The following is a 20,164-nucleotide window of genomic DNA, read 5'->3' as shown; positions in this document are numbered from 1 at the left end:
GAGGCAGAGGCAGAGGCAGAGGCAGAGGCAGAGGCAGAGGCAGAGGCAGAGGCAGAGGCAGAGGCAGAGGTGAGGCAGTGGCAGAGGCAGAGTGGCAGAGGCAGAGAGGCAGAGGCAGAGGCAGAGGCAGAGGCAGAGGCAGAGGCAGAGGCAGAGGCAATCTCTGTGAGTTTGAGGCCAGCCTGGTCTACAGACTGAGTCCCAAGACAGCCAGGGTTACACAGAGAAATCCCATCTGAAATAAAAACGAAGTATTGTTCCCTGGGCAAGAATTGAACCATAAGCGCCATAGGAGGGGAATCTGAGCTGGATCAGGCAGACTTCAGACTGCAGTACTGCCATCCGGTCTCACCTTCAAGATGAGATGGGAAAGAATCGGGGAAGAGAAATCCAAAGTCTAGATGTCACCTAGACCACGGTGCTCAAGAGTAAGGTCCCTGTGCTGAGAACAGGAGCTTCAGAGCAGGGTTTCAGCCCAGGACCTGGGGACAACAGGTCACCTGTATGGCCAGTATCTTACTAAAGAGATTTAATATATATATATATATATATTTAAACAGGAATTCATTTTATTGTAGTTAAAATTTTTTCTTTTACTTCATCTTTAAATCTTAGATAACCCAATCAAATGTGTTGACAGTAGGTTAAACTCAAACACTAGAAACAGAAAAGCTGACACTGAGTTCACTGTGGCCTGTCATTTAGCCCTTTGATTGCAGTTTACAGGGTCCTCACAATACTTACTAAGGCCACAGTAGGGCTGCCCAGGGACAACTCAATGGCACTCACCCAGTCCTCTGAACCTGCTCCTACAGTCGGAAAGTTTGGGTTCCGTGACTCAGCTTCGCCTGGGTTCATTTCAGCGAGTGATCCAACAGCAGAAGAGAGACCTGAGGAAGCAGTGAGGGGTGGTTGTGCACTCAGATCTGTAGCAGTCACTTCTTCCTGTTTCAGTGGCTTGCTGTGTTCGTATCTGCAGCGGTCTCCATAAACACAGTACCCTCTTTGAAAATACTTGCACACTACACCGTATGGACTGTCGGAGAGGTCGTGAGAGTATCGACAGTTATCTCCTTCCTTACAAACCCCACGCATAAAATATCTGCAGGTGACCTGTTTCATCCAGCCGCAGCCGCAGCCGCTGCCGCTGCCGCTGCCGCCGCCCCCTCCTCCCACCCCCGGGACCGGGCAGCGACTGTGGGGATAGAGGTGAGGGAGGCCGCTGCCATCTGCCACCGCCGCCGCTGCCACTCCTGCCCCTGATGTTGTGGCTGTTGTTCCGAGATTTAGTATATTTTTAATTCTAAATTTTTGTTTGTTTGTTTTGTTTTTCGAGACAGGGTTTCTCTGTGTAGCCCTGGCTGTCCTGGAACTCACTCTGTAGACCAGGCTGGCCTCGAACTCAGAAATCTGCCTGCCTCTACCTCCTGAGTGCTGGGATTAAAGGCGTGCGCCACCACGCCCGGCTTAATTCTAAATCTAAAGAGATTTATTTTTAATTCTCTCTCCCTGTCTTTCAGTTAGTTTCCGTTTCTCTGTGTCTGCCTGCCTGCCTGCATGCGTGTGTGTGTGTGTGTGTGTGTGTGTGTGTGTGTGTGTGCGCGTGTCTGTATGCATGTCTATGTGTATGTTTCTCGGATCCCCTGGAGCTGGAGTTGTAGGCACCTTAGCCTTATGCAGTAGCAGCTTAGGCTGCTCTTTGGTTTTTTGAGACAGGGTTTTTCTGTGTAGCCCTGGCTGTCCTGGAACTTACTCTGTAGACCAGGCTGGCCTCAAACTCACAGAGATCCTCCTGCCTCTGCCCCCTGAGTGCTTAAAGGAGATTAAAGACATACACTGCCGTTGCCTGGCTTCTCTCTTTCTTAGTGTGTATGTGTCTGTACTTCAGTGTATGTATATGTATCATGAGTGTGCCGGTGCTTGTGGAAGCCAAAAGCATCAGGTCTGAAGGCTTCCTTGTATCACAAGGGATTGGACCGTGTGTGCTGGGAAGTGATCCCGAGGCCTCGGGAAGAGCAGCACGTGCTGTTAATTGCTGAGCTGTCTCTCCAGGCCTTTGATTTCTTGTCATATTCGTCATCATCGCCTCCTTCTCCTCTTCTTCATCCTCTTCCTCCTCTTCCTCCTCCTATTCTTCCTTTTCTTTCCTTCTTCCTTCTCTTCCTCCTTCTCTTCTATTGTTTATCATTAACACACAGTTGCACAATGGACAGTTACATACTGAATTTATTATTCTACAGATTTCCTGTGTTTATTAGCTCTAGTGTGTATGTGGGGGAGGGTTGTGTGCACATGAGTGCAGTTGCCCTCAGAAGCCAGAAGTCATTAGATCTCCTGGAGCTGGAGATAAAGGAGGTTGTGAGCTGTCTGGTGTGGGTGCTGGGAGCCCAACTCAAGTTCTCCACAGCACATGGTCTCAGAGGGAGGCATCGCTCTAGCACCTAAGATAGCCTTTGCCTTTCTACTCTCTCTGTCTATAGCCCAGGTGAAGGCTAGCTATGTGCCCTCATTCACACAGGGACAGATCTGAACTTTATTGTGCGTGTACTACCTGCAGGAAGCCAGCTTTGCCTTTCCCTCTTCGGATAACTGGCCCGTGGTTCTTGTCATCTCTCCAGTGATTCAGCCAGTCTCAATGCAAACCTTTGTTGTGGCTGCTGTGTGTCTCAGGTCAGCCTAGAGTGGACCTGCCCATGGGAGTGTGCGTGTGTTGTCTCATAGGAGCGGTGGGAGACAGAGTCAAAGCTGAGGAGCTCCGCCATGGCCCAGCCTGTGCCCAGGGCTCCCTGCCCTGATGACTTCACCCAGGCTGCTATTCTGTCCATGCTTCAGTTATTTTTCCTCTCTGTTCCTTTGAATGTGTCTGTGTGTGTGTGTGTGTGTGTGTGTGTTCACGTTTGTGTATGTATTCACATGTGCAGAGTCATTCCTCTTCTTGCACTATAGTTATCACTAGAGTGAAACTCAGATCATCAGGCCTGGGGCCCCACCTTCTCCTCTCTTCTCTTCTCCTCTTCCTGCCCTTCCTTCCCTCCCCTCCCCTTCCCTCCTCCCTCCCCCTCTTTTCTTTTTCTTTCTCTTTTTCTTTCTCTTTTTCTTTTTCTTTTTCTTTTTCTTTTTCTTTTTCTTTTCTTTTCTTTTCTTTTTTCTTTTCTTTTCTTTCCTCTTCTCTTCTCTTTTTCTTTTCTTTTCGAGACATGGTCTATAACTCCACAATTAAGCTAGGCAAAGAGGCCAGTGAGCCCCAGGAATCCCCCTGCCTCTACTTCCCCAGCACTAGGATTACAAGTGTGATCACAACCAGCTTTTGTCTATGGGTCCTGGGGACTGGACTTGGCTCCCCATGCTTGCTCGGAAAGCACACTACCAAATGAACTCCTACCCTAGCCCCTGCATCTGCATCTAGTCTTAGGCCATCATGTGGGCTTCTGGGTAGGTGTCTCCTGTCCCCCTGAGCTGGCTGTGATCTGGTCTGAAAGCTTCCCAACACCTGTCCTGAAGCCTTCTTTATCTCTGCATTCACAGAGGTCCTGGGCCCATGTGAAGAAATGCAAAACCAACATGCGTCCGAATCGGGCCTTGGTGGCGCAGCTGCTGGAGTGGGAGAAAGTCCTCCATGGGCAATATCTCACAGACATCTCCGAGCCTATCTACTGACCTTTGCCTGGAACGCAGCTGTGGTCACTGGGGAGTCTTGTTGGGACTTTGGGGGACTGGGGAGCTGGGTTTGCACTTGGCATTGTCCAGGAGAAGACCTTTGCTGCCTGGAGGCTCATATCTGCATCTTAAGACTGGTTCTGTTGTTGTTGTTGTTTTTCTCCAATACTGAGGATTGAACCTAGAGCAGTGGTTCTCAACCTTCCTAACGCTGTGACCCTCTAATACAGTTCCTCATGTGGTGACCTGTCCCGACCCGCAGGACAGTGAACTGGGGAATCACCTGGAGGAGAACGGGGGAACAAGAAACACAAAGAACGGACAGCAAGTCAAAATCTGATCAAGCCGACAGATTTTATTTTTCCCAGGCAGGTTTTATACCCAAATAGAAGCAGGATATGGGGAGGGGGATGATGTAGAGTCGCTTTATTTCTGGGGGAACGCACCTGTTCCCAAAAGCCGGATACTGGCTGGGTAGAGAAAGAACTGAACAGGTTGTAGGTCCGTCCACTAAAATCTATACCTATTGTTCTACCTGACTTTAAGATCTATCGCTATTTGTTATCTACTGGGCTATTTCTTTCCCACAGAGATCTCAACGAAGCTAGTACTTTTCCACTAAGGCCAAGACTTTGTAAGTAAGCACTTATGGCTGACAAGGCAGTTAACATTTAAACAGGGTCGCTCCTAACAGTGACCCCCAACCACAAAATTATTTCATTGCTACTTCATAACTAATTCTCCTACCAGTATGAATTGTAATATAAATATCTGTGTTTTCTGATGGTGTCAGGAGACACCTGTGAAAAGACCATTTAACCCCTAAAGGTGCCTGGGCCCAGGTCGAGAGCCTCTAAGAGCTTTGCGTGTTAGGCAAGCCCGCCCGCTATCAGTGAGCTATGGGTTTAGCCTTTTGGTTTTTGAGACAAGGTTTCATATAGACTGGCATGGCCTCAAACTCTGTAGCTGAAAGGATTTAAACCCACACTCTTCTGCTCCCGGCTCTCCAGTGCTGAGACTACAGTGTACACCAGTGTACACTTGGTTTATCCACTGCTGGGGATGGAGCCAGGCTTCCTGCGTGCTGGTCAGGCACTCCACCAACTGAGCCACACACCTAGCCCTGCTCTGGGTCTCTTCTAATCCATCTCGTACACTTTTAGAGTTTAGTTTAGATTTATCTGTGTTACGTATATAGATGTCTTGCCTGCATCTAAGGTTATGTATCACCATACAGACAGACATACAGATGTCAGAAAGGGGCATTGCATCGCTTGGAACTGGAGTTACAGATGGTTGTGAGCCGCCGGTGTTTGCTGTGAACCAAACCTGGATCCTCTGGAAAAGCGGCCAGTGCTCTAAACTGCAGAGCCATCTCTCTACCTTATTACATACCTCTGGCCACCCTCAGCCCTGCTGCTTTCTTGTCTCTTATCTGAGTGCTGGCATGCCATGTGTTACACTATGCCTGGCCTTTTTGGGCCCTGCTCCATTCTGCAGAGCAGAACCCCTTTTCCTTCTGGCTCCTCAGGCACCTCCATATCTGGGGGTGAGCTGCACCAAGTCTACTGCAGCCCTGGTGCACTCTGAGGACCTTCACTCTGGAGGTTACCCATGTGAGGGGGCGGGAGGAGGGAGGGGTGCTCAGCGATGCTTATGTTGCCAGTCCAGCTATGCTTTGTGTTCTGACCAGCTGTCACGGTGTCTATGCCAGGGTGCAGGTCCTCCCACCCAGCCTTAGGGATGCTCCCAACTTCAGAGGCCCCAAAACGGGGGTATTTGCCACATTCCCAGAGCCAGAGATCTGACCACCGCCTCTGAGTCCCTGTGTACAGACTCTGTTCCCAGCTCACTATGAAGGAGACACTCTGGTCCTCCCACCACACACTCCCAAGTTTCTAGAAATTCTATGTTCAGTTTTTCTCTTCTTTTCCTTTTTCTTTTTCTTTTCTCTTGAGACAGAGTCTCATGTAGGCCAGGATAGCCTGGAAGTCCCTCTGTAGCTGAGGATGACATTGAACTTCTGATTCTCTTGTCTATTCCTTCCAGTTGCTAGGAATACAGGCCTGTACCACCACACCAAGTTTGTGATACTAGGAAGCAGATCCAAGCCTTCCTGCAAGTAGGCATTCTGCCAACTGAACCACATGCCCAGACCCCCCAAATTCCACAAAATCTTCCATGGTTTTGTTATACCGTATTTAAAATTTTGCATTGTGCCTTGCTTGCACTTCTTTTTGCCTGCCTCTATGTCTATGTACCACATATGTGGGCCCGGTACCAGTGAAACCCAGAGATGGGTGTTGGATCGTCAGGGACTGGAGTGACAGATGGCTGTGAACTACTATGTAGACCTAGGCATTGAACCCAGGTCCTCTGGAAGAGCAGCCGGTGCTCTTACATGCTGAGCTTCTCTCTAGCATCATTTCATATGTCTGGGCATGCCATGGTACCTGTGTGGACGGCAGGGAACACGTTGCTGAAACTGAGTCTCTATTTCCACAACGTGGGTCCTGGGATCAAACTGAGGTCACCAGACTTGGCTGCAGGCACTCTTATCTGCTGGGCCACCTCATGGGCCACAAGTCCCAAAAGGAGTTGTCCAAAAGCACTTCCTCAGACTCAGTCCAGGTGGAGGTGCTTATAAGGGGACTGATGAAGAATGTAGGGTGTGATGTGGGTGGTAGGTAAGGTGAGTGCGTGTCCTTGGTGAGGATGACCAGGAACTTCTGATCCTTCCACCTGAACCTTCCAAATGTTGGCATCACTGGCACGCACCTCTGATCTGATTCCCCCCCCCCCCCCCCGAGACAGGGTTTCTCTGTGTAGTCCTGGCTGTCCTGGAACTCGCTCTGTAGACCAGGCTGGCCTCGAACTCAGAGATCTGCCCGCCTCTGCCTTCCAAGTGCTGGGATTAAAGGCGAATGCTGCCTTTAACCACTGCCTGGCTCTGCATCTGATTTATTGTGTGGTGCCTGGGTAAATTGCACTCCGAGCTTCCAGCAGGCTGGGCAAGCTCTGTATGGAGTCTGTAACTTGAGCCGCACTGGTAAGGCTTCAGAAGGGACATGGTGGGAAGTTTTGTATTTTAGGAGAAGCAGCCTAAAAGTTAAGGACGGAGGGGAGTTCGGAGGACTCAGGGCCAGGAAAGGAGTATCTGTAAAAGCTGGGAGACGAGGGCTGTCCCTAGAGAGGCGCAGCTTCTCAAGGACAAAGGTGTATGAAGAGTGTGAGGTGGCTCACGCTTCTAATCTCTACACGCGGCGAGTCAGAGGCAGGGGGATTTCTTGGTTCCAGACCAGGCAGGGCTACATAATATGACACTATCTAGAAATACCAAAGTGTTAGAAGCACGTGTCGCCTTGGTTTGTGAGTGGTCCGAGGAAGCCGACTTTTCGGGTAAAAATGCTGGCCGCTGAGGTCTGGTCTCAGTTCGAGGAGACACCCTGCGGGCCCGTGTCCCCGCCCAGCTCTCGTCCCTGGCTCCGATTGGCTGCTTCTAGGGGCGGGGCTCACGCGCAGATTACGCCAGGCCTTGCCTTTTCCCGTTGGTAGTCACGGCGGCGCGAGCCCGGAAGCGGACGGGGGCGGTGGCGGAGGCTCCTCCGGCCGGCCGGGGTTGCAGCTCCGTCCTCCCCACTCGCGGCTCCCCGCGGCCCGTGGCATGGACAAAGACATGCAGTCCCCGCCCCCGGACCCGCTGGGCGACTGCCTGCGCAACTGGGAGGATCTGCAGCAGGACTTCCAAGGTATCCAGGTGAGCGTCCCTGCGGCCATCCAAGCCCCGAGCCACGTCTCTGTCTCGGGGACAAGGGTCGGGCAACACTAGGTCACACATAAGGTAGCTCGGAGGGGTCAGGGGTCGAGACTCTCCCCCACTTTTCTTCTTAAATGTCTGATGGGAGCCCCGATTGCCCGCGCGTCCCCGGCGTGCCTGGGGCGGGATCCTTCTGTACCGGGATATCTCGACTTTGTGCAAAGGCCTTGAAAACTGGTCAGGACTCTTCTGTTGCCCCTCCCCCTGCACTGCTACCCGATCAGGGACCCAGTTCCCTTCCTAGAGAGCAGTCACCCGAGGCAGAACCCAGCCCGGCCCAGCCTTTTGGGTGAATTACCCTGCAAACTTGCAGCCGGACAACGCCTTCCCCGCCCTTGGCTAACTCTGCTGAACGCCGCAGGGAAGCAAGTTTAGGTAAAATTCAGGCCTGGTTGGGGGAATCTCAGCCATCTGAGACGGAGGGACAGCGCCCACCTAGGGACAAGAGGAGGCTTGACCCAGTACACGTGGCTCTCTCTTGTAGGGAGAGGTGGGCGGGGCAGATTGTACCAGGACCTCCTGGATTGGTAGAGCGACCATTGGAAAACCTCCCATCCCAGGATGGGGTTGTTTGTGGCCACTCTGTCTCCATACCAGAGAGAAGGAAGCTTCCTGGAAGGCTGTCACTGGGCAGAGGTGGCACATGCTGGAGTTTGAGGGGGATGTGGCAGCTCATTTTGGCATGAGAAACAGACCTAAATAGTGGAGCCTAGCCAATTGGAGACTAGGTTAGACCTTTGCCTCTATTGGACTGTGCCCAGCCTCATGTGTCCAGGTCTCTCCAGATCGCTGGCACTAGAACTCTCCCTAGAGACCTACAGAGCTCCATGTCTCCCAGTTTTGCCATCACACGATGACTTCAGCCCCTGCCTTGATTTCCCCACACTGCCCCTTGCCCTGTGTTTAGGCTGCAACTTGCAAGGTTCACCCACCAGGGCAAAGTACTTGGGGAAGCTTTGGACCAAAGGTGCTTGCCGGAGGGGAGTGGATGGGAGGGACTGGCCTTAGGGCGGGAATCTGACGACCTTTAACCCAAGAGGGAACATCAAGAATGCCTGGGTAGAAGGCAGTATGGCTATTCCTGATTTCCATTCTTTCAGGCTGGGTAGGTAGGGGTCTGAGAAGGGAAGGGGTGAGTTCAGGCAGCCCCTTTGAGAGCAGCAGTTCCTAGCCTGTGGGTCGCGGCCCCTTCGGGGGGGATCGGGTTAACTTTTCACAGTTGTCACCTAAGTAGCAAAATTACAGATAGGTAATAGCAATGAAACCAAGTTTGTGGTTGGGTGGGTCAGCACAGCATGAGAACTGTATTAAAGCGCTGCAGTATTAGGAAGGTTGAGAACCGCTGGGCTCGAGGCTACTTAGAATCCAGATGCCCGAGCTGGGGACAACTGACCTGTTGTTGAGGACATGGACCACAGAGGGTCTGAGTTTACAGGAAGAAGCCTAGCTCCTGGCGTGCCTCAGGAGCAGAGCAATCTCTGGGAGGTCCCTGGGCAAGCACAGAAAGTTGGACCTCTGAGAGAGCTGGTTCCCTGCCCGGGCAGCTCCCCCGTCAAGCCAGCGCCTCCTCTCATGCTAGGAAACACATCGCCTGTACCGCCTCAAGCTAGAGGAGCTGACCAAACTCCAGGCCAACTGTACAAACTCCATCACACGACAGAAGAAGCGGCTCCAGGAGCTGGCCTTGGTGCTGAAAAAGTGAGAGGGGGGTGATGGCTTGCTGGGGGTGGGTGGTTGACATGGGGAGGGGCCTTTCCCCTGGGCTTCCCCTGGCATGGCTCTTGTATCCTTCCGCCCTGGGCCTTGTTCCTTTTCTCTGTCCCAAAGGGTTCCCACAGGGGTTCCTGCAGGACTTGGGCTCTCCCAGGTGCCATGCCTGACTCCTGCCGTCCTCCCAGATGCAGACCCTCTCTCCCAGCCGAGTCCATGGAGGCCGCACAGGAGCTGGAAAACCAGATGAAAGAGCGCCAAGGCCTCTTCTTCGACATGGAAGCCTATCTGCCTAAGAAGAACGGGTGAGCCCCTTCTTCCAGCTCCAGGGATGGGACACACTCGTCTGTCAGTCAGTCGTCAGTCAGTCAGTCAGTAAAGGAGGACATATTGGTGGCCTGGCTGTCTGACAGCTCACGGTAATGGGAACTTTAAGGGAAGCATTCAGGGAACTGGGGCCTCAGCGATGGACTTGTAAGCCCACACCGGGGTTAGACACAGCTTCCCAGTGTAGCCTAAGTCGTCTCCAGAGGTAAAGAATGAGCTAGCTCATGCCTGTGGTCCTACCACCCTGGAAGCATAGGCAGGAGGATAGAGAGGACAAGGTCCTCTTTGACTACATAGTGAGTTCAAAGTTAGCCCGGTCAGCGTAGTGTGTTTCAGGCAACCAAGGTTATATAGAAAGATGCTCTCTCAAAAACAAAACAAAAACACCACCACCACCACCACCACCAAAAACCAAAGAGGCTAGAGAGGTGGCGTAATGGTTAGGAACACTAACTGCTCCCCTAAGGGAACAGGGTTCAATTCCCAGCACTTACATGGTAGTTTGCAAGTCCATAACTTCATTTCCAGAGGATCTGACACCACCTTCTGGCCTCCGTGGGCATCAGGCACACATATATACTTGCAAGGAAAACACCCATATAAAAATAAAATAAAAACCAAAACTAACTCAAGGGCTGGCATAGCTGACCTGGCCTTCGAGTGCTTGCAAAACGTGACGGATGCCCCGGGTGGCAGGGCTGGGTCTGTGTGGGGAGTGAGTTTATGTCCTAGATAGTTTTTATGGCAACTGGACGAAAGCTAATGTCATCTGAGGAGGGCACCTCAATTGACGAAATGCTTCCATAAGACCAGGCTGTAGGCAAGCCTGTTATTTAGGGATTGGGGGAGGGAGGGAGGGCACAGCCCATTGAGGGTGGTGCCATCGCTGGGCTGGTGGTCTTTTCTATAAGAAAGCAGGCTGAGCAAACCAGGGGAAGCAAGCCAGTAAGCAGCCCCCTCCATGACCTCAGGCCTCCAGGTTCCTTTACAGTTTGAGCTCTTGCCTCGGCTTCTCTCAGTGGACGGTGATTCAGGATATGTAAGCCGAATGAACCATTTCCTCCTGGAGTTCTAGCTGGTCACGGTGTTTCATCCCAGCAGTAGTAACCCTGACCAAGTAAAGTTGGTACCAGGCTAGTCAGGTGTTGCTGTGGCAGACCTGAGTGTGTTGTCTGGGGGACTTTGGAACTCTGGGCTAGAAAGTCACTGGCTGCCGAGAGCTCAGAGGGCTGGCTGTTCTGTTGGGAGATAATACTGGGAGAGCAGTGCAGGCAATGGAGGCCTGGCTTGGGAAGTACAGAGGGAAGTGTAAAGATCCTATTGTGAACATTGGCTGTTTAGATTTAAGGTTCTGTGGTTCTGGTCAGCTGGGGCTGAAGAATTAGCAGTGATTAAGAAGAAACCAGAACCTGGATGCTGGTGGCACACACCTTTTGTCCTGGCACTCAGGAAGCAGAGGCAGGTGGATCTCTGAGTTCAAGGCCAGCCTGGTCTAAAGAGTGAGTTCCAGGACAGCCAGGGCTACACAGAGAAACCCTGTCTCAGAAAACCAACAAAACAAAAACAAAAATGTAAAAAAAAACAAAAACAAAAATACCAAAATAATAATAAGAAATGAGCATTATTCATTATTGAGGTGAAATCTTTGGGGAAGTGTCTCCTTAGAGTCTGTGTTCCAGAGGTGGCCAATATCGCATCTCTTGCTGGCAGATAAACTAGGTTATGTATAAGAGTGGTACTGGTTTTGAAGGCATAAAGGATCATGGAGAGGACCTGAGACTTGGTACTGTGAGAGGCCAGTAGAGTCTATTGGCCAAGGTACAGCTTCAGTAGTTGACCCTAGGACTGAAGGAGTCATGGAGAGAAGTTGAGGCTTGGCATCACAAAGGGAGCCCGGCGTGGGCTGTTGGTGAAAGTGCTGCCCAGGTGCTTCAGGAGACCCCAAGGACAGACCCCTGGGTGGAGCTGGCCTGAGCAGAGGAGACTGTCTGTGTGGGCTGAAGAGGGTGGAGCCGGAGCAGGCCCTTCAGGGGGGCTCAGGAAAACGAATCCTAAACACCGGACACTGAGTTATTTACACAGCTAGAATTTGGTCTGCTTTTGTTCAGATTTTTACTATGTCCTGCTTCTTCCCTCTTAAGTATTTATTTTGATTTTATAGGAGCACACAGTAGAGGGAGAGACTTTGAAAGAAATTTTGGAGTTTTACAGAGACTTTAGTCTTTAAAAAGAATTTTGTAGGGTTTTTTGTTTGTTTGGTTTGGTTTGGTTTTATTGAGACAGGGTTTCTCTGTGTAACTCTTTTTTTTTTTTTTTTTTTTTTTAAAGATTATTTATTATATGTAAGTACACTGTAGCTGTCTCCAGACACTCCAGAAGAGGGAGTCAGATCTCGTTATGGATGGTTATGAGCCACCATGTGGTTGCTGGGATTTGAACTCCAGACCTTCGGAAGAGCAGTCGGGTGCTCTTACCTACTGAGCCATCTCACCAGCCCTCTGTGTAACTCTTGATGTTCTGGAACTCCCTCTGTAGACCAGGCTGGCCTCGGACTCAGAAATCTCTTGCTTGCCTCTGCCTCCCTAAGCCCCACCCTAACCCTGAGTGCTGGGATTAAAGTCGTGGGCCGCCACCCCCCCACAGGACTTGGTAATTTTTTAGAGACTGAACTTTTTTTTTTTTTTTTGGTTTTTTNGAGACNGGGTTTCTCTGTATAGCCCTGAAGTCCTGGAACTCACTNTGTAGACCAGGCTGGCCTCGAACTCAGAAATCCNCCTGCCTCTGCCTCCCGAGTGCTGGGATCAAAGGCGTGCGCCACCACGCCCGGCGTGAGACTGAACTTTTAAAGTGTTTGAGTTTGTAAAGTCTACCAATTCCAAGTTTGGTAATGTGTTTTATGTTGTGATATCTATTAATACGAGATCTTGGGATGAACAAGAAAGGAAAGGATATCGTTAAATAGTGTTGAATGTCAAGCTGACAAGGGGTGGCTAGATTTAGTCAACTTGACACAAACTAGAGTCATCTAAAAGGAGGGACCATGCACCGAGAATGCCTCTGGAAGATCAGGCTGTGGGGGGACAAACCTGTAGAGCATTTTCTTGGCCTTTGATGGTGGCGGCCACGCCCACTGTGGGCGGGGCCAGCCCTGGGGTGGTGGTCCTGGTTCTTTAAGGAAGCGGGCTGAGTAGGTGATCAGAAGCAAGTCAGTAAGCCTCACCCCTCCGTGGTCTCCGTATCAGCTCCTGCTCAGTTCCAGTTCCGGTCTTGGCTTTCTTGGATGAACTGGAATCCAGGATAGGTCAGCCAAATGAACTGTGTCTCCTCCCCAAGTTGCTTTGGATCGCAGCGATGTTAAGTCGGAGCCGCTGGGAAGAGGCTCCCGTGGAGTTCAGGCTCCCAGCCTCCTTTGCAGCCTCAGGCATCTCTGCTATCTCCTCTGAGGCCTGAATGCGGGCAGAAGCCCTTCTTCTGGGCGCAGCTAAAGGACACGGCGTGGCTGCCACCCTGGAGTGGCTCTGACTGAGGACGGACGGGCTACAGTAAGAGGGAGAGACACACAAGTAGCTTGGTTTTGTTTGTTGAGTTTGGTGGTCTATTTTTTTTTTTTAGACAGGGTCTATTGTAGCCCAGGCTAGCCTCAACTCTGGTCCCCCCTGCCTCAACTTCCCAAGTCCTGGGATTACAGGTGTGAGTCTTTGTGTGGTGCTAGGCAGCATTCTTACCAGCCGAGCCATCCTCCACCTGGAGTTTTGAAGAGAGGCCCCTGAGGTGGGAACGAGGTGTCCAGTATGTGGCTATGTATGGGACGCACTGAAGGGCACTCAGGGCTGAGTTTCTTGAGGTTGAAAAAGTGAGAATAAGAAGCTGGGCAGTGGTGGTGCATGCCTTTAATCCCAGCACAGACACATACACATTAAGAAAGAGAAGCTAGGGGCTGGAGAGATGGCTTATCAGCAGATAAGAGCACTAACTGCTCTTCTAAAGGTCCTGAGTTCAAATCCCAGCAACCACATGGTGGCTCACTACCATCTGTAAATGAGATCTGACGCCCTCTTCTGGGGCTGCCTGAAGACAGCTACAGTGCACTTTTGTATAATAATAAATAAATCTTTAAAAAAGAAAAGAAAAAAGAAAGAGAAGCTAGGTGGTGCTGGGACACACTTTTAATCCAGCAGAGCCATGTGGATTTCTAAGTTTGAGGCCAGACTGGTCTGCAGTGGAATTCCAGAACAGCCAAGGTTGCACAGAGAAACCCTTTCTTGAAAAACCAAAAATCAAAACAAGACAAGAAAAAAACAAACAAACAAATAGCAATGGATGCCCAGCTCCGCATGCCCAGACCCAAGGAATGGTCTGGGATATGCGGATGGTTTCTCCCAGAGAACAGCTAGGGCTCTCAAGGTGCCAACAGAGGGAGGTCCCAGAGAAAACCCCGTAGGGCTAGAGACACTGTTTACCCGGAGGGAGGGCTGGATTCAGGAGCAGGCAGGGGTGGGTAGTTGCTCAGTGGCGCCCCCTGGAGTTTAGAGCGATATACCACGGCCACAGGGACACAACACAGCAAGCTCAGGACTGTGCTCTTTGTTTCTCTGTCACCGAGGCCTCTCTCTGTCCCTTAGGTTGTACCTGAGTCTGGTTCTGGGGAATGTCAACGTGACACTTCTGAGCAAGCAGGCTAAGTATGTGGAGGTCGTCGCCCAGAGCTGGGTCTCACCCAGGGTTCTCCATCCGCCTCTACCCTGACTTGGGTTGGTGTGGGCTTGGTTTCTGGGTCAAATTCTCCAGGCTGGTCTGGGACCTTCCCCCGCCTCAGGCGGCCTGCCCGTGAATGCGCGCGTCCCTCTCCCTACCAGGTTCGCTTACAAAGACGAGTACGAGAAATTCAAGCTCTACCTCACCATCATCCTCATCGTCATCTCCTTCACCTGCCGCTTCCTGCTCAACTCCAGGTGAGGGTCTCGGTCTGGGTTGGGACAGTGTCAGGGGCAAGGCTCTGGTATCAGTTCTTTGTTCCCCACTCCCCAGGGTGACGGATGCCGCCTTCAACTTCCTGCTAGTCTGGTATTACTGCACGCTGACCATCCGGGAGAGCATCCTCATCAACAATGGTTCCAGGTGCGCATGCGCAGGGGGGCGGGTCGTGCCACGCCTTTGCTCTCTGTGCTCCCGCACGAGTACCTAACAGATGCCCTCTTACAGGATCAAAGGCTGGTGGGTTTTCCATCATTATGTGTCCACATTCCTGTCAGGAGTCATGCTGACCTGGTGAGTGACCCAGACCTCAGCTGGTAGGGGAATGGTGTGAGGCGGAAGATCCGGGCCTGATGCCTCCCTTCCTCTGATTTCTCCCGCAATGTAGGCCAGATGGACTCATGTACCAGAAGTTCCGGAACCAGTTCCTGTCTTTCTCCATGTACCAGAGTGAGTTCCCTTGCTGGGGAGGGAACAAGGGGGCAGAGAAGCTGCGGCCTGGAGCGGGTCTAACATGCTCACGGTGTCGCTTTGTGACCTAGGTTTTGTGCAGTTCCTGCAGTATTACTATCAGAGCGGGTGCCTGTACCGCCTGCGAGCCCTGGGCGAGCGACACACGATGGATCTCACCGTAGGTGGGTCAGTCATATATATATATATGATTTATTTATTATTTTTATGTAAGTAACTGTAGCTGACTTCAGACACATCAGAAGAGGGCCTCAGATCTCATTATGGGTGGGTGGTTATGAGCCACCGTGTGGTTGCTGGGGTTTGAACTCAGGACCTTTGGAAGAGCAGTCAGCGCTCTTAACCCGCTGAGCCATCTCGCCAGCCCCCCTCTGCTTTGTTAACCCCCCCACAGAGGGCTTTCAGTCTTGGATGTGGAGAGGCCTCACCTTCCTGCTTCCCTTCCTCTTCTTTGGCCACGTAAGTCACACCCGGGGGACCTCATCCACCCCTTGGGTGTCCACCTCTGGCTCGAGCCCCGCTGAACACTATGCTTACTGAGCAGACTGTCCCTTACAGTTCTGGCAGCTCTTTAATGCGCTGACCCTGTTTAACTTGGCCCGGGACCCCGAGTGCAAGGAGTGGCAGGTGAGCCAGGGGTCCGGAAGGGATGGATGCGCTGGAAGTCCCACCTAGACCTCGACCGTCCTGACCTTGGCCTTCCTTCCCCACCCTGCAGGTGCTCATGTGCGGCCTCCCCTTCCTCCTCCTCTTCCTCGGCAATTTCTTCACCACCCTCCGAGTGGTGCATCAGAAGTTCCACAGCCAGCAGCACGGGAACAAGAAGGACTAAGCTAGATCTGATGCCAGCCCCAAAGGGGCTTTCTGACCTGTGTGCCAGGTGGGGCGGCAGGTTGGGGTTACCCCTTGTGTGTAGGGGGTTCCCTTCTGTGCCCCCTGGGCTTCGTGGGCTCTGTGGGCCCTGAGGAAGGCCCGGGCCTGGAGCCCAGCTTGCAGGATTTGGGCTCTAGGCCTCAATAAAGGAAGAGCGGCATGGAGATGCCTGATGGACTGTGGATGTGTTTGCCCAAGGGATGCAAGAATTGGGGCCCCAGCAAGGCAGTGACTCTTGCCTCCTGGTCTGAGGAGGGGGGATGTCTAACTGCGGCAGATTCCAAGACTGACCACATATAAACTCAAACACACCGGGCAAATACAGAAAACAACTTTATTCCAAGGGCCAGGTTATTTAAAATTATTTACACTCATTCAAAATCACATGTTGGGGCTGCACCCCCAGCTCTGTGGAGAAAAGAGCCCCTTCTGTACAGCTGCTGGGGACCTAAGGCACCCGTCACCCAAAGGTGGGTCCCGTCCCTCTTGCCATGTGCCCTGGGCAGGACTGGGCTGGGCTGCCCGGCACAATGGACCAGATTCAGCTTAAGGGCCCAGGAGGGCATCACTCAGGCCAGGAGGAGTCCATCCCTGGGCCTCCCTGTGTCCAGGCCAGGCAGGGACCACCAGAGGTGGAGGCCTGCGGAAGGAGGTTAAGGAAGAGATTACAGGGAGCGAGGGGTGGGGGGCGGCAGCTCCTAGCTCCATACATCCAGTGAGTAGCGGCCCTTGGTCATCAGCTTCTTAACATAGTCCACAGCCTGGGTGTGCTCCATGGGCCCGAACTCGGCCACGATGTCATAGAATGTGTTCTGCACATCTTTGGCCATATTTCGAGCATCCCTAGGTGGAGAAGAGGGGACAAGAAGGTGTGGTGGAAGGTTGTGGGTGGAGCCACCCCGTAGGCGTGTCCTCGGCACCCGGTGCCTCCCCAGTCCCTTGTACTCACCCGCAGACATAGATGTGGGCGCCGCCTTCGTGGATCAGCTTCCACAGGTGTTCTTTGTCCCTCTTGAGCAGGTGCTGGACGTAGACCTGGGGGCGGGGGCGGCGGTGAGCAGGGTCGGGACCCCACAGCACCACCTTCCTGGGGCGGCCCAGCCCGCCGGCCGCAGCTACCCGCCTCACCTTGTTGGCCTGCTCCCGGGAAAAGGCCACATTAAGCTGCGTGAGGGCGCCGTCCTTGTGGAAGCGCTCCAGCTCCTCTCGGTACAGATAGTCCTCGTTCGGGCGCCGGCAGCCGTAGTAGAGCACCGTCTCTCCCACCTCCTTGCCTGGGCGGGGGTGCGGCGATGGTGAAGGGGAGCTCTGGCCTGGCCCGGGCTGACCACGACCCAGCGCCCCCACGGCTTACCTTGCTCTCGAAGCCAGGCTCGCTCCTGGATGAAGCCCATGAAAGGGGCAACCCCAGTGCCGGGGCCCACCATGATAACGGGAGTGGTGGACTTGAAAGGCAAGCGGAACTGGGACTTGCGGACGAACATGGGGACCAGGGCCCGGCGGCCATTCTCGCCTGCTGGTTCCTTGGCCCGAAGCCAGCTGGTGGCCACCCCCTTGTTCACTCGTCCAGACTTCGCTTCGTACTCGACGGCCACGGCGCAGATGTGCACGGAGTTGGGGTGGACCTGGAGGAAGGGCTGGGGTGAGCGGGGCTTCAACCCCCTAGAGGCCCTTCCCGGGAGGCCATCCGGCGGCCACCGCCCTCCCTGGCAGAGCTGGCGGTGCCCTTCACCTTAGATGACGAGGCAATGGAGTAGTAGCGGGCCTGCAGCCGCGGCAGGAGCTCGCAGAGGTGGTCGATGGGTGGCCGCAGGGATGGGTAGTCTTGGAGAATGGCTAGGATGTGCCTCCGGGCATCCACCACCCAGCTCAGGTACAGCTCCTGGGGGGACACGGACCGAGGGGATGGGCAGCCTGGGGGTGGGCGCGCGCGCACGTGTGTGTGTGTGTGTGTGTGTGTGTGTGTGTGTGTGTGTGTGTGTGTGTGTGTGTGTGTGTGTGTGCGGGGGCATGTGGAAACGGGGTGCGCAGGCTCACCTTGCCCTCGCCGGAGGAGGAGGCCATCTTGTGCAGGTGTTCCTGCTCCGAGGGCTCTGAGGCGTACTGGGCCAGCTCGTAGAGCACGTTGGTGCGTGGTGGGTTAGTGATGTCCAGGTAGTAGGTGAGGGCCGTGCGGTAGGTGGTGGGGCAGGGGAACGGATGCTTCTTATTTGACTCCTCTGCAGCAGGAGATAAATAGGATGGAGATGGAGGCTCGCCCTTGGATGCTGCGGGCTTTGTGAGCAGGAAGCTGGCGCCCCAGCCTGCTCTCGTTTGCCTCCCTGACTGGGACAAGGCTCAAGCTTCCTGCCAGGCTTGAACTTCAGGCCAGGCAGGACGTGCCCATGATAAGCTGCCAGGTCTTAGAGGAAGCACAGTGTATGAGCTCTGGGGGAAAGAGGAGTGGCTAGCTTGAGCAGAAACCAGCTCCTGGTCCACGTGTTCTGATTAGAAGTCCCTGAGGGCAGAGGCAGGACTTGGGTGGGTACCAGATGCCGGTGTCCACAGGGAAAGGCCCAGGGTTACAGCATCCTCTAGCATCTGTGTACCATGGGCCCTACCTAGGGGGCGCTGAGGGCTGCTGACCCCAGTCCTTGCATTTTGAGTGAGCAGGGAGCCAGCCACCCACAGCCACTGAGAGAGTTGGGAACCCCAGGCCTCAGACACAAGACTTGGTTTAGCAGCCCTTGTCCAGGAGGATGTGGTGGCTGGTGGCTTTCCTAGCTACACGGGAAGCAGGCTGGCTCTGCTTCCGGGCCAAGGGTGTCTTCTATAACTATGACAAGGGATGGGGAGTAAGCCAGACGTACAGATGGTGTCTTGGGGCATGGGCCTTTAGCACCTGAAGGCTCAACGTTCAGGCCTAGACCAGGTCCTCAATTCTGGAACTTACCATCGAGATTGTTTAGAGACATGATGACATCTAGGTCAGCCCCCAGGATCTCCCCAATCTGGTTGACCAGGGTTGAGTCATTGGCTGGGTACACAGCCACGTGGTCTCCAGATTCATACCTAGACGGAAGTGCATGGGTCAGGAGGAAGCACGCAGATGACTGGGGGGTGGGGGGTGGGGTGGCAGGCTTGCCCCAGGGGAGACTGGGGGCTGCAGGTACCTGATCTTGGAGTCTGAGATGTCCAATTCCAGGTGCATTAGATGCCGTTCAGTGCCTTGGTTCAGCTTCCGGTTGGTGGTAACAGCAGCCAGGAAGGGATTCTTGGCATCGAAGGGACTGATGGGAAGAAAGGAGGCCAGTGACTTGCTTGGGACCGGCTTATACAATCCCCAAGAGCAAGAACTGGTGGGGAGGCCTCTGAGCCTTCCAGGGACATGAAAGAATCAAACTGAATACAGCAAGGGCTGTCCCCACCCCATAAGTGTAATGAAATGGGTGAAGCAAAGGGACACAGACAGGAAAGCAGGCTGGCCCCTAAGAAACTTGAGACCCTCTGCATGCTGCCTATGGGGGCCTGGGCAGCGGTGGAAGCTGCCTGGGTCCTGAGATAGCTGTATGCCATTTGGTTTTCACACTCACATTCAGGGACCACAGTATGGCTACAAGTGACAAGTGGAGGAGTCTGGGCCAGCAGGATGGCTGTTTTGACTCTGTGTGACCAGGATGACTAGGGAGGGCTCCAGCGTGACTCTGGGCAGCACCCAGAGGTAGGAAGGGTCAGAGCGGGTGACATGACTTGGACCTTTCTCATGTATCTCAGGCTTGCCTTGAACCCGCTATGCTACCGAGAATAAGATAGCTGTGGACCTTCAGTCTTCCTCCCCCGGTGTGCTGAGCCTGCAGCGTGTGCTACCACGCCCTTCCTCATGCCATCCTGGGAACGGAACCCAGGGCCTCACATGTGTAACGGAAACACTCAGCCAATTGAGCTGCATGCCCCATGGTGGTGGATTCTAAGGAAGGAATGGGCCTTTCTGCCCGATTTTAGCATGGCTTGGCTCCTAGTGCCCAAGTGGGGACTAGCACCTGCTCCTTGGGCAACTTGTACCCTTCCAGACAACAAACACGATAGGGGTTCCCCACTGTGCCCATTCACGTGACTCTGGAGGGACACGCGTCTCCCCACGTCCCTTCCCCCACTCACGGTTTCTGGTTCTCGTAGCTCTTCAGACGGCCCATCTCACCCGTGTACACCTTGGCTGTATCCATGTCTTTGTGGACCACGAGCTCATACTGGCGGATGCTGGAAAGGGAGAAACCAAGGCTGTGGTCAGTGGTGGGAAGAGGGAAGCTTCGGGGTGAGCCAGACAGAGAAAGGGCTTGAGCTAAAGGGACCTGGATG

The 20,164-nt window shown here is 53.4% G+C and overlaps 3 protein-coding genes across 6 annotated transcripts in view; 2 read left to right on the top strand and 1 right to left on the bottom strand.

Annotated features, from left to right (window-relative positions):
* Nucleotides 1–4,196, top strand: part of Styxl1 (serine/threonine/tyrosine interacting like 1) — a 27,064-nt gene extending 22,868 nt beyond the window's left edge. For 2 of the 4 annotated variants that reach the window (XM_021187087.1, XM_021187083.2), the window contains one exon: nt 3,526–4,196. In XM_021187087.1, coding sequence (XP_021042746.1) covers nt 3,526–3,657 — 132 coding nt within the window. In that variant the 3' untranslated portion in view covers nt 3,658–4,196. The remainder of the gene's footprint in view (nt 1–3,525) is intronic. The other 2 variants (XM_021187086.1, XM_021187084.1) reach the window with 1 other exon arrangement.
* A 3,033-nt stretch (nt 4,197–7,229) lies between these two features.
* On the top strand, nt 7,230–15,995 carry Tmem120a (transmembrane protein 120A). The gene is made up of 12 exons (XM_021222607.2): nt 7,230–7,414; nt 9,054–9,172; nt 9,373–9,489; nt 14,134–14,193; nt 14,368–14,463; nt 14,540–14,629; nt 14,714–14,779; nt 14,874–14,935; nt 15,028–15,120; nt 15,351–15,415; nt 15,515–15,583; nt 15,675–15,995. The coding sequence occupies exons 1-12, from the start codon at nt 7,322–7,324 to the stop codon at nt 15,786–15,788; spliced, it is 1,044 nt and encodes a 347-aa protein (XP_021078266.1). The 5' UTR covers nt 7,230–7,321; the 3' UTR covers nt 15,789–15,995.
* A 154-nt stretch (nt 15,996–16,149) lies between these two features.
* Nucleotides 16,150–20,164, bottom strand: part of LOC110339103 (NADPH--cytochrome P450 reductase) — a 44,150-nt gene continuing 40,135 nt past the window's right edge. The window contains exons 8-16 of the mRNA XM_021222606.1: nt 19,967–20,065; nt 18,982–19,098; nt 18,762–18,880; nt 17,867–18,048; nt 17,562–17,711; nt 17,184–17,454; nt 16,958–17,103; nt 16,779–16,864; nt 16,150–16,672 (exon numbers count right to left, since the gene is read on the bottom strand). Of these exons, the coding sequence (XP_021078265.1) occupies nt 16,528–16,672; nt 16,779–16,864; nt 16,958–17,103; nt 17,184–17,454; nt 17,562–17,711; nt 17,867–18,048; nt 18,762–18,880; nt 18,982–19,098; nt 19,967–20,065 (1,315 nt within the window). The 3' untranslated portion in view covers nt 16,150–16,527. The remainder of the gene's footprint in view (nt 16,673–16,778; nt 16,865–16,957; nt 17,104–17,183; nt 17,455–17,561; nt 17,712–17,866; nt 18,049–18,761; nt 18,881–18,981; nt 19,099–19,966; nt 20,066–20,164) is intronic.

Source organism: Mus pahari, chromosome 23, assembly GCF_900095145.1.
Source record: "Mus pahari chromosome 23, PAHARI_EIJ_v1.1, whole genome shotgun sequence".
Classification (NCBI taxonomy): Eukaryota; Metazoa; Chordata; class Mammalia; order Rodentia; family Muridae; genus Mus; species Mus pahari.
The sequence above is the reverse complement of the archived record's forward strand: the minus strand, read 5'-3'. Positions and strand labels throughout refer to the sequence as shown.

Bases quoted from the DNA above. Each gene is read 5' to 3' on its own strand.
- Tmem120a (XM_021222607.2), top strand. From the start codon at position 7,322: ATGGACAAAGACATGCAGTCCCCGCCCCCGGACCCGCTGGGCGACTGC. The intron at 9,173-9,372 runs GTGAGAGGGGGG...CCGTCCTCCCAG, and splicing joins CTGGCCTTGGTGCTGAAAAA to ATGCAGACCCTCTCTCCCAG. The intron at 9,490-14,133 runs GTGAGCCCCTTC...TCTGTCCCTTAG, and splicing joins TATCTGCCTAAGAAGAACGG to GTTGTACCTGAGTCTGGTTC.